General features: G+C 40.0%; 1 protein-coding gene across 1 annotated transcript in view; it reads right to left on the bottom strand.

Moving 5' to 3' along the window:
• Nucleotides 1-5,265: 5,265 nt before the first annotated feature.
• The window catches only part of PDRG1 (p53 and DNA damage regulated 1), a gene marked incomplete in the record, with an annotated part of 43,099 nt that continues 33,332 nt past the window's right edge, over nucleotides 5,266-15,032 (bottom strand). Inside the window, 1 exon segment of the mRNA XM_044090340.1 lies at nucleotides 5,266-5,690. Within this exon segment, the coding sequence (XP_043946275.1) occupies nucleotides 5,605-5,690 (86 nt within the window).

The following is a 15,032-nucleotide window of genomic DNA, read 5'->3' on the forward strand; positions in this document are numbered from 1 at the left end:
GCATTGAACAAAGCACAAAACCAACAGCGAGGGACGTCGTGGTCTGGGCCTAAACAGGTGATGCAGTAAGAATGAAAATCTCGGTGTGGTATTTGCTTTCCACAGGTGAGACAATTGTTAACTTTTTCTGACATCGGTTAGAGCAAGAAAAAAGGATCCCCAATGGGGTATACTTAGCTTTAGAAGACTTCAACTTCAATTTCAGAAATGAAACTCGGGTAGCGGCCGACCGGAACTCATGTGAGCTGCTTCTGCTTCGGTCTCCTCGGCAAGAAAGACTGATGTAATGGCATCGGCTGCCTGATTTTATACCACTTACGTCAGTCCTGGAGTGACAGCAACCGACATAGAAATACTAAGCCTCTGGTATTTGGGCCGACAGAGGGCTACCCCTGGCAGGATAACCCAAGTGTGATGACTACAACAGTGAAACATGAAGAACATCTGCTGCTTTACCATAAATCATAAAGCCCAGGATGGCAACAAATAAAAATCCAAATCTGACAAAACCATATAAACCTGAAAACGCAAAACATAAAGCCACCTCTTTTATTCTCATAAAATTTTAATCAAGGATGTTCAAGGTTTATATATACAGGTCAGACCTATGGCTTCAATTTTGAAGATCATACATCTGGAAGCTCTTCAGAAACACTACCAGAAAACCAAATATAGGGTCCAGTGTTTGGAGGTTCCCAAAGTCTCTGTTAATGAGATCCATGATAATGCGCTCCATAGCTTTGCAGACCAAGCTAGTCAGGCTTATAGGGAGATAGTTCCCAGGGTCCGTTGTGGCTCCACCTTTGTGGTGTGGAATAACCATTGCTGTGTGCCACTCTGTGGGTACATAGTCTGTGGAGAGGCTAAGTTTAAACAGTGTGTTTAGGTGAGGGGCTAGTTCATCTTTGAGCTCGTGTAGGACACAGCCTGGGACACCGTCCAGTCCCACTGATGCTACGTTTGTGGCTTTGGAGAGGGCTGTTTTAACCTGAGTGTCTGTGATTTCAGGGGCACTACATTCTTCTGGTATAGTTATGAGTCCTTTTGGGGGTGAGAGGGGGGTGAAGTTTGCACTGAACCTGTCTGCCAGGATGTTGGCTATATCAGTCGGTTCAGCGTATTAATTTTATTTATTCATTTGAACATCTCTGAGTAGTCTCATATTCACTCAACTTTTTCTTCATTTTGACTTCTGATTTTTGCAGTTTTAAATCACCTCATCTGAATACCTGTTCAAAGCTTCTTCGATTTTTTTCTGGCCTTTTGCTATTTGAGTTGATGCACTCCATTTTTTCATTTATTTAATCAGCTCTGAGGACATTTGACTTATTTTTTTTCCTCTAGTCAAAGTAAACTTTATTGTCATTCAGACCCACACGCAATGGGAGTTAAATGGAATTATGTTGCTTCGGTTCCAAGTGCATATATCACATACAACTACAGAAGAACAAGGACATACAACATTACAGTAGCATATACTAAACAAGCCTGACAAGATCTGAGATACTTCTAATACTGGTAGCGGCCTTCATCAAATTGCACAGGTGGAAAAGCAATTATTGTACAGAGTACACAAAATATAATGAGTAGCACAAGTATATAGTGTGGAATGTTCAATTACTACTGATTGCACTCTAGATTACTGGAAATCATGTCTTGCACCAAAGCTGGAGCTTGCACTGCTTTTCACTGAACAGCTATCATTATTATTCCCAGTCAGTGTTTTCTCCTCACCTTTTGTGATTGATCAGTTCTCCAAATATCATTTTGCTGGCACCCAGGCAGTGCACTTGCTAACCAGTTACTGAAATTTACCCCAAAAGACAAATTTCACTGGTTCTCTTATCCGAGTTTCTGTTTTCACACTGGGAGAGCTGAAATTAAGCAGTTACTCAGTATGCAACCATCTTGGACAAGAATATCCTTTATGGGAATCCTTCTGCTGAAGTTTCCAAAAAGCTAGAAGGAAGAGGAAAACTCATGCATGGAGTAAAAAACAGCTTTTTTATCAACTTTCTAAACTAAAAATGAACTATTCTTCCAATCCATGCCCATTTTTCAAAAACCTTTCAAATCTGGTCAGAAGTCTGGGAAACAAAAGTTTAAAAGGAAATGGCAAGTAGACTCCAAAAAGAAAAAAGAATCTAGTGGGTTCAGGGATCCAACTCCAAAAGTAAAACTTCTGACTATCCTTACCTTATACCTCCTGCCTCCACGGTCTGCCTTCCTCAGAAAATTTCAAGGAATCTCTTTTTTACCATATTGCATGGCAATAATAGAGTCAGTCCTCTCAGATCAATGGGGGCAAGGAACTTTTCTTGGTCCCCATTCTAGAGTCATCCCATCTAAAACACCTTTTTGCACATTCCAAAATTCAGTATTTTGACCCTTCTGACAGGGTTATTCTAGACATCTTTAGATATACAAAAGGTACAGAATGCAGATGTTTTATTTTACTTAACATAATACTTGGAAAATGTCCCCACTGGAGTTCTGCTTATCCACTTGAGACCATTCCCATCAGGAAGATAATATTACATTGGCCTGACCACACAGTATAGCCACTAGAGAGACTGCATATTCCAGACTTGAACCAGCAACTTTGGAGTTGCTTTGCTGCTGAAATTAGAACTGAAATAACACTCAAAGGTTTCATCATGAAACTAAATGAGCATCTTCTAAATAAGTTAAGCTATCTGCACTTGCTTTCATGACAAGGGCCAATTAACAATACAAAATTATTTAACTATATTTCCACTAATGCTCAAAGTATACAATAAAAAAAAAAATAAATTCTGTAGCTCTGAACTTTTGTCAAAATCAACTTGTCTCTGTAATCTATACTCCTTGTTCATAATGCAATAGAATACCTGTAGCTGTAAGTTCCTTATGTAACATTTTGTTTTTACTTAGAGACTGTATACTGTTGCTGATATGGTGCCTAGGTCATGGTTGAAAAAGATCAGACAGGTTCACTTAAGTTATCAAATTAGAAGTAAAATAAAAAAATCATTTCTGTTAGGGTCAAAAATGCCCAGAGGATAAGACAGCACAACTGGAATCCAGACTCAAAGCACACGTGTGGAAAAGCAGAGAATCACTGAAACTGTATTTTAATACACCTGAGAGATTTAGCAATGCAAGGTACATATCATTAAAAGACACCTCAGATGGACAGCAGCAGCTTTTTGTTCGTCAGGTCAATTTTATTTTTCATTTGTTGACTGGGCTAGTCCGACTGGATATATGTCCATTTTCAGCAGAGCCCCGGGGAGAAAAGCTCCAACATACAAACATTAGTAAGGACAGGTAAGCCTATATAATAGTATATACAAAGTAAAAAATGATATATATACAAAGTAAATAAATTGTAATAAAAGTAATTGTAATAGTAATAAAACAAAGTAATAAAATAGTATCAACAAAAATCATCAGACCTCCCCTTGACTGCACTAGGAGACCAGTTCCCTCCCTTTGAGGATGAGAATCCCGTGACCCCCCCCCAGGAGTAAAACTGGTGCCAAGTCCATCCCAGGAGGGGTTGTTTTTTTTTCAGCTGTGCTCCTACATACCTCCTACCACAGCTTGTGACTTTCATGCACTTGCAACCTTTCACTTCACAATGCTAAGGCCACATTAATGAACATGGTTATCACAGTCCACCCTATGGATCAGCTGTGGCCCACCATGAAATGGGTGAGCCAACATGTACTGCTCTGTTCGTACCTCCCCTGTCCCAGTTCCTCCAGCCCTCTGGATGTTAATCAAACCAGAGTCCATTATGAAGAATGTCAAAACTTTATCCCTCTAAGCCATGCAGCTGGCCAGGAAACACAGGGGAACAATAATGAAAAAACAAACGAGATCTAGTGCGACACTAAAAACAAAGGAAACACAGGGGAACAATAATGAAAAAACAAACGAGATCTAGTGCGACACTAAAAACAAAGGAAACACAGGGTAACAATAATGAAAAACTAACGAGATCTAGTGCGACACTAAAAACAAAGGAAACACAGGGTAACAATAATGAAAAACTAACGAGATCTAGTGCGACACTAAAAACAAAGGAAACACAGGGGATCAATAATGAAAAAACAAACGAGATTTAGTGCGACACTAAAAACAAAGGAAAATGTGTGCAGAGCAGATAGGCCAAGTGATTAGTGAAATCCTTGGGGGGGGGGGGGGTTGGGTTAAATTACACAAAACAAGAAAAAAAAAATTATTTTTACTCCAAGATATAGCTGCAAGATGGACATTGCTTTTCATTACATTCAGTACTATAAACATTTATTCATTTATTTTTGTTGACCGTCATCATTCCATTCTGGCTGCCCCACTGATCCATTTGTTCCCCATCCCCAACGAGACCCCTAAGGCTCATTCATTCTGTGTATGTTGGGGGGGAATGGGTGTGTGCAAACTGGGGTACGGAGCTATTTATCCCGTTGGGGTACGGAGCTATTTATCCCGTTCTCTCACTCTGCATTTCTGGAACACACTCAAAGGGTTAGCATACAATGGGATATGCAACTGCCATCCATGTCTATATGCTCAGTGTAACTGAAACCTGCTCGAGCAAGCTGTGCCTTAATGCAAATCCCGGGCCCCACCAGGACTTCAACCACTAGAAGTGTGCAAGGGCTTGCATTTTCTACACCCTCCCTCCCAAAAAAAAGTGAGTGACTCCATCATTCATTTTTGCTTCACAGAGTATGGTTCTTCCACTACCAGGACTACTAAATGAACCCTGGTCACTTGGGTGAGGTCACAGATCTATGTATAATAGGTCACTTGGGTGAGGTCATACCTCACCCAAGTGACCTATCATACATACATCTAGGACCTCACCCAAGTGACCTATCATACATAGATAGATCTATGACCTCACCCAAGTGACCTATGTATGATGGATCACAGTAAACTATTAAATGCAACAAAATCATTTATACCATCTATTTTAATGTAACGTGACCATGCCAACAATTATGCAGAGCACTGTGCCCTCCTCCACCCTCTTTCAATGTCAGTCATTCTACAGCTCCTGTTATCAAGTTTTTTTTTTTTTTTTTGTCCATTAGCTTGTGATCCCTTTCCTCAATAAGAAATTGTGCTCCAGCCATGGTTCTATTGAAGTCGGTTTCATCCTGAGAACTCTTGATGTGCTTACTGCATAATACATAAAATATCAAAGGAGCAGGACATCATATCAAATAAGCTGGGCTTTCATGGCTTAAAAAAAATAGTCTGCAACGCATTAAATTTCAAGCTAAAATAGAAGTTTTTATTCTTGTAAATGGACAAAAACATACAAGCACATTTAATGAGGGTAAGACAATGAAGCACACAAGTTCTATACATTTTGCACTGCTCTTCTATTATGTTTTTTAAAACAGAAAAAAATGGTATGTCACTTCTTGAACAAGCAATGCAGACTCCACACCTTCACAGAAGGCATTACAAATTCAGTAAAACTTCACACACACTTCATTCTGCTGAGACTTCAGACTTCATGCAGAATTTCTCTCTATCCATGTAGAGTAGTCAGATCAGAAACATGTTTTTGGAGGACTCCATTTTGACATACATTCTTCCTTTGAACTATTTTGCTTGTAGAACTTTTTTAATTGCCTGCATTTCCTCCAGAGACAAAGGATTAAGGTCAAATCCTTTAATCTGATCTTTACCTACAAATAAAAATAAATACCACATTGAGACGAAGAATGAAAAAAGGGTACCAACTATACACCAACAGCTTCTGACAAGTAAAGACAGATAGGACTGCTTAGAAAGAGACTTACAATTATTCAATACTTTGGCACTTACTGCAACCACCACTTAAGCAGGGGATACCAAGCTTCCCATGCAAAATGAGATGCCAGAGGCAGTCATTTATTAGCAGTGTATAAAGACACAATCTGCTTACTGTAATTCTGCCCCAAATTTTGAAAACTATAATTTTCTCTCTCACCCCACATAGTAATCAATATCAAAGACCATAAACACATGGTTGCAGCATCACTTGGAATATAGTAGTTAGTTACCTGGCATGGCTTCACTACTCAACAAAAAACATTTTTGCCTTACTGACAACTAGTATGTACATTACACACTTCACCCCAATTATGTGCATTTGTACAGCTACGTACATCATTCACAATGTCTGTGTGTGTGGTTATATGTGCTATAATTCACATGGTCCTTTATCCCAAATGGTATCCGATGCTATGCCTGGTCAGGCTTGAGAGAAACAGAGCTGAATAAAGCTGGTGGAAACTGAAGAAGTGCCACATGCAATTGTAATAAAATGAAAAAAGATGCGCTCAGACTGATTTGGAAACATGAAAGTAGTGGTTAATGTATTTACAAATTGAGTTAGAACTGCCATTTTGAAAATTGCTTCAAAATGACCATCAAACTCCACTAGAAATAAACCACAGAACCTGGCAATCTAGCATGTAAAACATTTGAGAAAGTGAATTACTCTACTCAGCCTTCACATTACAAGTCAAATGAATGCAGAAATTAAATGAAAAATAAAATGACCACACTCACTGTTTTGCTCAGATCAAATTAAAGCATAACATGTCTACAACAAATTATGCTATGTTAAATTCATTATTAATAATAATGAACACTCAACAGCCTAACAGACTGCTTTACCCATGGCTATCACCAGATGGTTAATACTGAAATTAGACTGACTATATACTTTGCCACAGTAATCTCCAGGTGTTGTTTTTGCTAACTGTACAGAACTCTTCCATGTATGATTGCAGACACCATCGGTTTCATATGGCAAAGTTTAGAGTTAAACTTTAGAAATAATCTCGGCCGGCGAGATACAATATTCCAAGTAAATGTGTGGTGGAGGAGAACAGAGTTAAGGGTTTAGAACTGGTGGACAGAGCACCCGTAGAACTGTGAAGTCTGTGATATTGTTCAGGAGGCAGCATCATAGAAAATTATAACTAGAAAGGTGACTAAGACAGCAAAATGGCTGTCTGAGGAGGTTTTAGAAGTGGCAGAGGAAAGGAGATAGCAAATGGCAGTGGAAACAGAAAATATACCAGCTAATGCAGAGTTTTAGATAACAGCAAAGAAAGATAAGCCAACATACTTAAATAAGAAGTGTTAATAACTAGAAAAAAAGACAAAAGGATCAGTTAGAGAACATTTGTAATATTAAAGGTAAACTTCTATGTAAAAATGTGCATGACAAAAAACAGATGGCAGAGACTAAACAGAAGCAAAAAGATATGGATAGAAGGCAGCTTTATACAGAGGAACAATTTAGTCACTCATCCAAATGATGCTGATCTGACTTGGAGCCAGACACCTTGTACAGTGAAGTGAAACAAGCAATTGAAACTAACAACACTGTAGGAAGTGATGGAATTCCAGGTGAACCGTTTAAAATCTCAGAATATTATGCAGTTACAAAGCTACTTGCAATCTGGTAGCAAATTTGGAAGACGCATTAGAGCAGAAAGATCAGTTTCTATTCCAAGCTGACGGAAAGGAAATTACAACAGACAGTAAGTTGTCATACTGGTGAAGGTAATTACTTCATATACACAAGGTTCAAAGCTTGATTCTCACCTTTGGTTACTGACTAGTTGCTGGCTAAATATGCAATAGTCTGCAGGCAGATTGCCTAGTATTGTACTATGAGCATTAATTCAGACAGATTGGCAGCCTCTTCTTTGTACTCAATCTTTTACAGACTCCTCTGTGGAGATCTTTGTCTAGCCTTTTATGCTATGAAAGATCCATTCCTACTTGATCTACTATTCCTTCACAGAACTAAAGCTACATCAAATATTCAGTTAAAGGAACTAAATCTTCATCAGCATACAAGACGCTGGCATGACCGAATCATATCCCAACAAATCCCTCACCTTTGGAACAAACTTCTACTATATGTCAGGGCAGAGTAACAACCTTGTCACTTTCAAGGTAAACCTAGATAAATGGAAGGACAGCCTCAAAATTCTCTCCCAGTTTGTCTTGCCCTCCTTGAGGTTACAGGGCAATTATGAATAGAGTTTTTTGGCTAGGCTTGTAATGGTTTGTATTCGCTTGACATTATTTGGAAGCTCACCAATTTGAGGCCATCTCAATATACAGCAAATGCAGGAAACCGACACCAAGGATGTGACATCTGTTAACTTTGCAAGGACTTCAGGAAAGGCTTTTTCTTTATCACTTTAGTGGATCATGTCTTGCACCAATATTAATTATATATAATGAAGGCTACAAACCTATATTGGTGCCTTTCACATGGCTTTACATCGGATAAAGCAGGACCTTCTTGTACAGTACTGGTGCAGTTTTCCTATTCTCTCATAGGGTATGTTGGAAAAAGAGGACAAAACACAAAAATAGTATAAGGTATCTTAGAAATGGTGCAAGGCTCTGAAAAAGAAACCACAACAGAGGACATATATCGTAGTTCAGGTATGTTATAAAAATCAAATATGACAGGAAAGATTTGTACTCTTGGATACAGCTTATTTTAAAAAGCTGCTAGTTGTATTGAAAAACAGGTAATAGAATGGCCTAGAAACTACATTTTAGTTAAAAAAATACATGATGTCCATATCAATAGGTGGGAGACAAAGACATTTCCACCTCTGGCAAATATTCTGTACTTATCCAGAATGCCATGCAACCCTATTTTAAAACATGTTTATTACATATGCTGCACAACCTGTAAAATGTATGATCGTAAGGACATCCTCAGAACACCTAATAATGATCACAATTCCTCCACTGTGATGGTGCTCATTTTTACCCGCACAAGTGCCATTTAAATATATTATCTCAGTTTTAGTACAGTGTGTATCATATCTGGCAACATGTCATATACACACATTACATTTGAGTTACTTAACCTATAACTAGTCTGATAATCAGGCTTTTGTAATACTAGTTTGCAGTAATATACTATAGGTCAGTGAACATTAATATTTAGATCAGCTGTGGCTGTAAAAACAGCATGGTCTGGCACAATAGTACCTGTGGTGGTACATTATTTTGTAAAATCTTACAACTTTTTAATTTATTCTGTACTAGTAGTAGGTAAAATAGTTTACACTCCAGTACCCACTGTGGTACTTTTTCACTGATAAGGTGGTGGTACAGTAACAGTATGCTGCTGCACTCATGACTGGATCACTGCAGGACTGCACTGATGCAGTTTTATACGTTTGCATGTTACATAGTATATCTGAAAGCTTAACCCTTATCCAGCTGTTTACTGTGTTCTTTAATTTTCTGAATACTATATTTGTGCACATTACTGTGAGTAACATGAATGATCTGTCAAATTCCTGATATGCCTTGGGCTCAGGTCATGACTGAAAAGAGACCTTGCATTACCTCACCTAAATGGTTAACAAAAATAAAATACATTCATAGGTGTTTACTGGGCCAACGACCACAAGTGCCTTTTTAAGACTAGCAATGCACCCCAAATCTCTGAAAAGCTCTGGTAACCTTGATAAGTATACGTAGCGGCTTGGGATATGAAACCTTTACAAGTATGGGCCTGGCAGTTGAATCATTTACAGGTTGCTAGTGTCCATTAGACACGGGTGCCAGGCAAGGGATGAATTTCCTGTTCCCCATCCAATTGCCTAAGTTGCACTTGAATTGGGTTAGGGAGGAACTCTGCTTCACATGGATAGGGAGTCTATTCCAGACATGGGGTAGTCTCTGTGATACACAACTCTCTCTCCAGCAGGTCCTATTTATATCACAGGCAAGATTTAAGTCTTTATAATGGGTAATTCTGGTGCTGTTTGTTTTGTAGATATGCAGGAGGTCCACCCAAGTGGGGTCTGACAATACCCTGTATGCCAGGCATAGATCTCCCAACTGCCTGTAGGAGACAAGAATACAGGGATAGGGTCAGCTTAGGACATTTTACTTGTGCCCTGTAATAGGACATTTTTACTTATGCCATGTATTCTTTTAGTGAGGAACATCCGTGGATATTCCATTTGTTGGATATGCCTGGTTAGGTACATAGCAGAGAGGGCACTGTACTCAATGACAGCTCTGATGAATGCCGACTACAGTGGAACAATGACTTCCTTTGACCTAGATGCCATGCCTTTGTTTATAAGTTTTGCAATGCAGAATGATTTCCTCACTACTGTATAGACGCGTGATGGTCAAAGGCTAGATTACTGTCAGTGTGTGTCCACAAGTCCCGGACTACCAGGTCAACTCTAAGGGGTGTGTGTGTCAATATGATAGTTACCAGGAATGGAATGGATGACTTTCTAAAGGATACCATTATGCATTTCTTGGCATTTGGTTTTAGACCACGGCTCTGACACTAGTTGTTTGTGTCAACCCTTCCTGGAAAACATTTGTATCACTGTGGCATTCAAAAACAGCTCCTAATTTGCAATCACCTGCAAATTTAGTCAGCCTGAGACCACTGACATTGGCATTTACGTCAGAGAAGTAAATGCCAAAAAAATGGTGGTCCAAGGACCGATCCCAGAGGGACTGTACTTGCGACTGGCCTCTTTGTAGAGGTGGACTCCCCAAATCTAATTTCCTGGGTCCTGTCTGCGAGACAGCTGGCTATACACTGGGTAACATATGGGTTTGTACCGAACCTCTTGAGTTTGTCAACAATGCCCAAGGTCAAGGTAAGCAGTGAGAACCATTTTGCCATCATACATTGATTTGGTACCTTCTCAAAGAAGTCTACTAGGTTCAGTAAGCATGACCTGCCCTTGATGAAACCAAACTGGGTTGGTTCTAGTGTCTAGGGGGTTTACTTTATCATTATTGATCATTTCCATGATAATTCTTTCCAGGGGTTTGCACATAAGACTGGCGAGACTTATGTATCTGTAGTTTCCAGGGTCTGTAGATGGCCCACCTTTTTTCAGAGGCAGGACTGTTGCTGCTCTCAATTCATGAGGCATGAAGCCTCTTTGGAAGCTACAGTTAAGCAATTCTGGAGGGCCCGATAAGTCATGTTTCATGCTATTTAGAAGGCATCCTGGAATAATGTCTGGGTCCACTGATGCAGTGCTCTTGGCCTTAGAGCATTAAGGACCTGTCCCCTAGTGATAGCAGGGGGCGCTGTATTTGATGGTACTTCCTGAGGGAAAGTTGAGGGGGGGGTGTAAAGTTGGAGCTGAATGTGTTGGCCAGTAGTTTTGCCATATTTTCTGTCTCAGTATAGGTGTGGCTCCATTTACAATGAGCTCTGCACACAGCTGCGTATTGCCTTTGAAGTTGCAGACATAGCTAAAGAATGTGGTTGCACTTGGTCTGGAAGGCCAATTTACCTCAAATTTGGCTTTGGTAGACTATTTGTTCTTAGAGTTGTTTGTTTAGTTTGATGCGAGTGCTTTTATCCTGCTATCCTGCTGGGTGCTATACCTTAATTTTTGCCATGAATTTCTTCCTTTTGTTATACAGCCTAAATGAATTTCTTCCTTTTGTTATACAGCCTACTGGATTTTGTGATTTCACCAGGGTGGCTTGTTTTTTGAGTTAGTTTTGTACTTCCTGGTGGGTACAGCTGCTATTAACACACACAGGGTTTCTGAGTTCTGCATAGGCAGCTATCCTATCAGGATTTACAGGGGCTTAAAATTTTGCCAGGTTATCATTTAATAGCAGGAAGTTAGCCTTGGAGTAGTTCCTGAATACTTCATGGTTAGCTGGGGGTCCAGGTTTTATTTTTTTACTTCAAAGGAGACCATTTTGTGAACTGACCTTAATAGGGAAGACATTACACTAGGGGGTGTGCAGCACTCTCCTATATTAGTGAGGACCAGATCCAGTACGGTTGCATCACTGGTTCGTGTACTGACAATCTGAACCAGGGAGTTCTGTGCCTGTACATCTGGTGTCATATAGGATTCCCAGTTAAAAGTGAGGTAATTAAAGTCACCAATGAAATATGGTATTGGGATGGATGGTGAGTATTTTCAGTAAGTTTAAATACATAGTATGGGTTTCCTGGGTCATACAGAGGGAACTATAGCTTGCGAGGAAGTGGTACTGAATTTTGCCTATGGTGATTTAAACAAGGAGTAGCTCAAGTGCATTGTCTTGTTTGACCAGCCTTGAGGTATATTTATTTTTGAAGTAAAAATCGAGACACCTCCATCTTTAGTCCCAGTTTGTGTAGTAGCTGGTCTAAACGTGTGGAAACATTATAACTTTGCACTGTGTGCTCTCTGCAGCTTTAAACCATGTCTCAGTGACCGCACAGATATCAGCATTGTCTATAGTGGAGAGCTTCTAGGGAGTGGAGTTTTTTGCTTAGACTCCTAGTGTTCAGCAGTAATACCTTTAGATTTTTCAGTTTGGCACTGCCTAAAAAAAGGCACTCTGGGGGAAGACAATGTTTTAGCTAATATTTGAAAGCCTATTAGGAAGAGGTGGAGACCACCCCGGGCAAAGCAGCATGGTCTATTGGCCATCGCCTTCCATGCGGACAGATATTGCACTCCCTTAGAATGACATCAGAAACTAAGCCAATTATTAAGTTCAGTCAACTTTTGTTCATACTGTGGCACCATCCTTGGAAAAGGTAAAATGCTGCTCAATGCTAGGTTCATACGCTTGGGACACACATTCCAAGAGCTCCATGATGTCTCTCTTCATATAGACCATGGAGGTATGTCTCAGGTCATTTATACACACTGACTATAATGGAGTCATACTGGTACTTGTGGTCCAATGACTTGAGTGCATGTGTTATGTGGCAGATCCTAGCCCCTGACAAGGAACATGACTCTCTCTTTTCTCAGCCTGGTGAGAGGGACATCAGTGTGTGTCACAATAGCGTCTCCAATGACCAGAATGTTGGACTGTGTGGTGGCTTGCCTTATGGTCATAAAAGTAGAGGCTCCATGAGATGTGACTATGTGTTGATGTGGGTATTATTGTGCATTCGGGGCTGCTGAGGGTATTTGTTATGTGTACTTCATCTAATTCATCTTTGGGGTTTTAGGACGGTTACATGCAAGTGCCTTGACAAATGTGGGTCTATATGTCTGCTCTGAGTTGTGTGTGATTGGTGCAGCGTGTGCGCTACTGATAACCTTATTGACATTTGGAGTACTTTTATGTCAGAGCTTTGCTTCCAGTGACATTACATTTTTCACATGCCATATCAGTTAGTTTGACAATTAACTGTTGTCAGTAAACATGATACAATTTCTGCTTTATCTCAGGCTGCCCATATCCACCAAGATGGTAACTGAGATAGTGGGGAAGTTCACATCCATGGCAACAGACTTTTTCTGATTATACAGCTGGAGTGAGAATATAAAACAATGTCTGGAGTATCTGGTTTGTAACTCTGGGGACAGTGATTGTCACTGTAACCTAGTTGTCCTGTGTGCAACAAGGTATTTTTGAAATTTCAATCATGCTTTTACAGGGGAAAATGTCACTCAAAGTGCCTGTGTCTATACAGGACAGTGTCAAACAATTGAGGAGAAACTAATAAGTAGACCCTGAAAATGTATGGATGAAGTATTTAGGCAGTCATTCTGAAGTTAGAAACCAGTAATACTTATTGAAACCAAAGTAGCAGCTTGTCAAGAATGATGGGGGATCGCATGAATGGCTACTACTAAATGCTGGTCTCACCACAGCTTCACTCTGCTGGGATACAATGCTCATTTGCTTCTGCTCTCACCAGACGCAAAACATTAGCACCAATTTCAAAATGAGAAGCAGGCCACAGCCTGTTTGGTGATCCATAGTCTTGTTCCAGAAGATGCAACTGTATGTATGCTTGTAATTTCTTTCCTGGTTGATGCCTTGAATAGCAACAAGATCAATCAGGAACTTCAATCACAGGCACTCCTGCCCAACCAGAAACAGTCAGGAATCACTGCACTCTGCTCCTTCTCTCACCAGCAGCAGAATATAAGCACAAATTCCAAGACGTCACCTATGAAGCACTTATTAGGCTTTCCAAACTGTCTGCAAAGACAATTATGCTGCATTATGTACATGCCAAAAGACACCACCCATAATCATGGGATTGAAGAAGAGCTCTCCTTAAGCCCAACATGAAATTTCTACGCTTCATTGCCTTTCTACCAGTACCAAAGCCTAGGGTTGGTTGACAGGGGCATGGTCAATTTCCTTTGCTGGAACAGTTACAATACTCCCCAGTACAATTTTAGCAACATGTCCCCAGGCATATCAGATTGGGCATGTTTTATAAATGTTTCCCTTCAGAAGACACCCAGAGAGGCTCTTAAACAGAAGCACTACCGATTCACAATGTCTGTTGAAAAGCCTGCCTCGGTTGTGGCTTTACATCTTTCTGTGCATACCTACTGGTGGAAGCTTTATGCACACTGTGCGTGAACCTGTAATTCATGAGACTGCTGTGCTGTACTCTGGCATAAAGGAAGCCTCATTCCTCACATAAATATACTACCATGGGTCTATATCACCATACTGAATGGAAAGAATGTCGAACGCTCATATGAGCGAAAACACACCAGAATGAACTTGCTATTGTGGGGGGCTGCACCCCCCCCCCGCTAAATACATATTCCAACTCAGAGGTCGCACTACAGTGAGGAAAGGGAAAATATTCCAATCCTCACTGTACTGCAACCCCAAAAAAACAAGTTCGTTATCGTGAGTTTTCACTCATATGAGCGTTCGACATTCTTACCATTCAATATGGTAATACAGACCCTACTACCACTACCTCAGTCTGTGGAACCCGCTCAGTAAGAGGAAGTATTTAAGTTACACTGTAGTAGAACCATCTATGTAGAAACATTAAATAAGTCTGCAAAAATTGCAATGTGCAGTGACTTCAGCTAAAGACAGAGCCATACGAACGTAAAGGAGGGAGAAACGGAGCAAGATAAAAAAATGTCCATTTCAGATAGAGAGGAGACCTTAAAACATGCACTAGAGAAAGACAGAGAGATATAATGGGAATGGATGCAGCAATGGTTAAAAAGATTACCTAGTACTTGTATGAACCCAAAATAATAAAAAAA

This window comes from Protopterus annectens, chromosome 12.part0, assembly GCF_019279795.1.
Source record: "Protopterus annectens isolate FY-2018-M chromosome 12.part0, PAN1.0, whole genome shotgun sequence".
Classification (NCBI taxonomy): Eukaryota; Metazoa; Chordata; order Ceratodontiformes; family Protopteridae; genus Protopterus; species Protopterus annectens.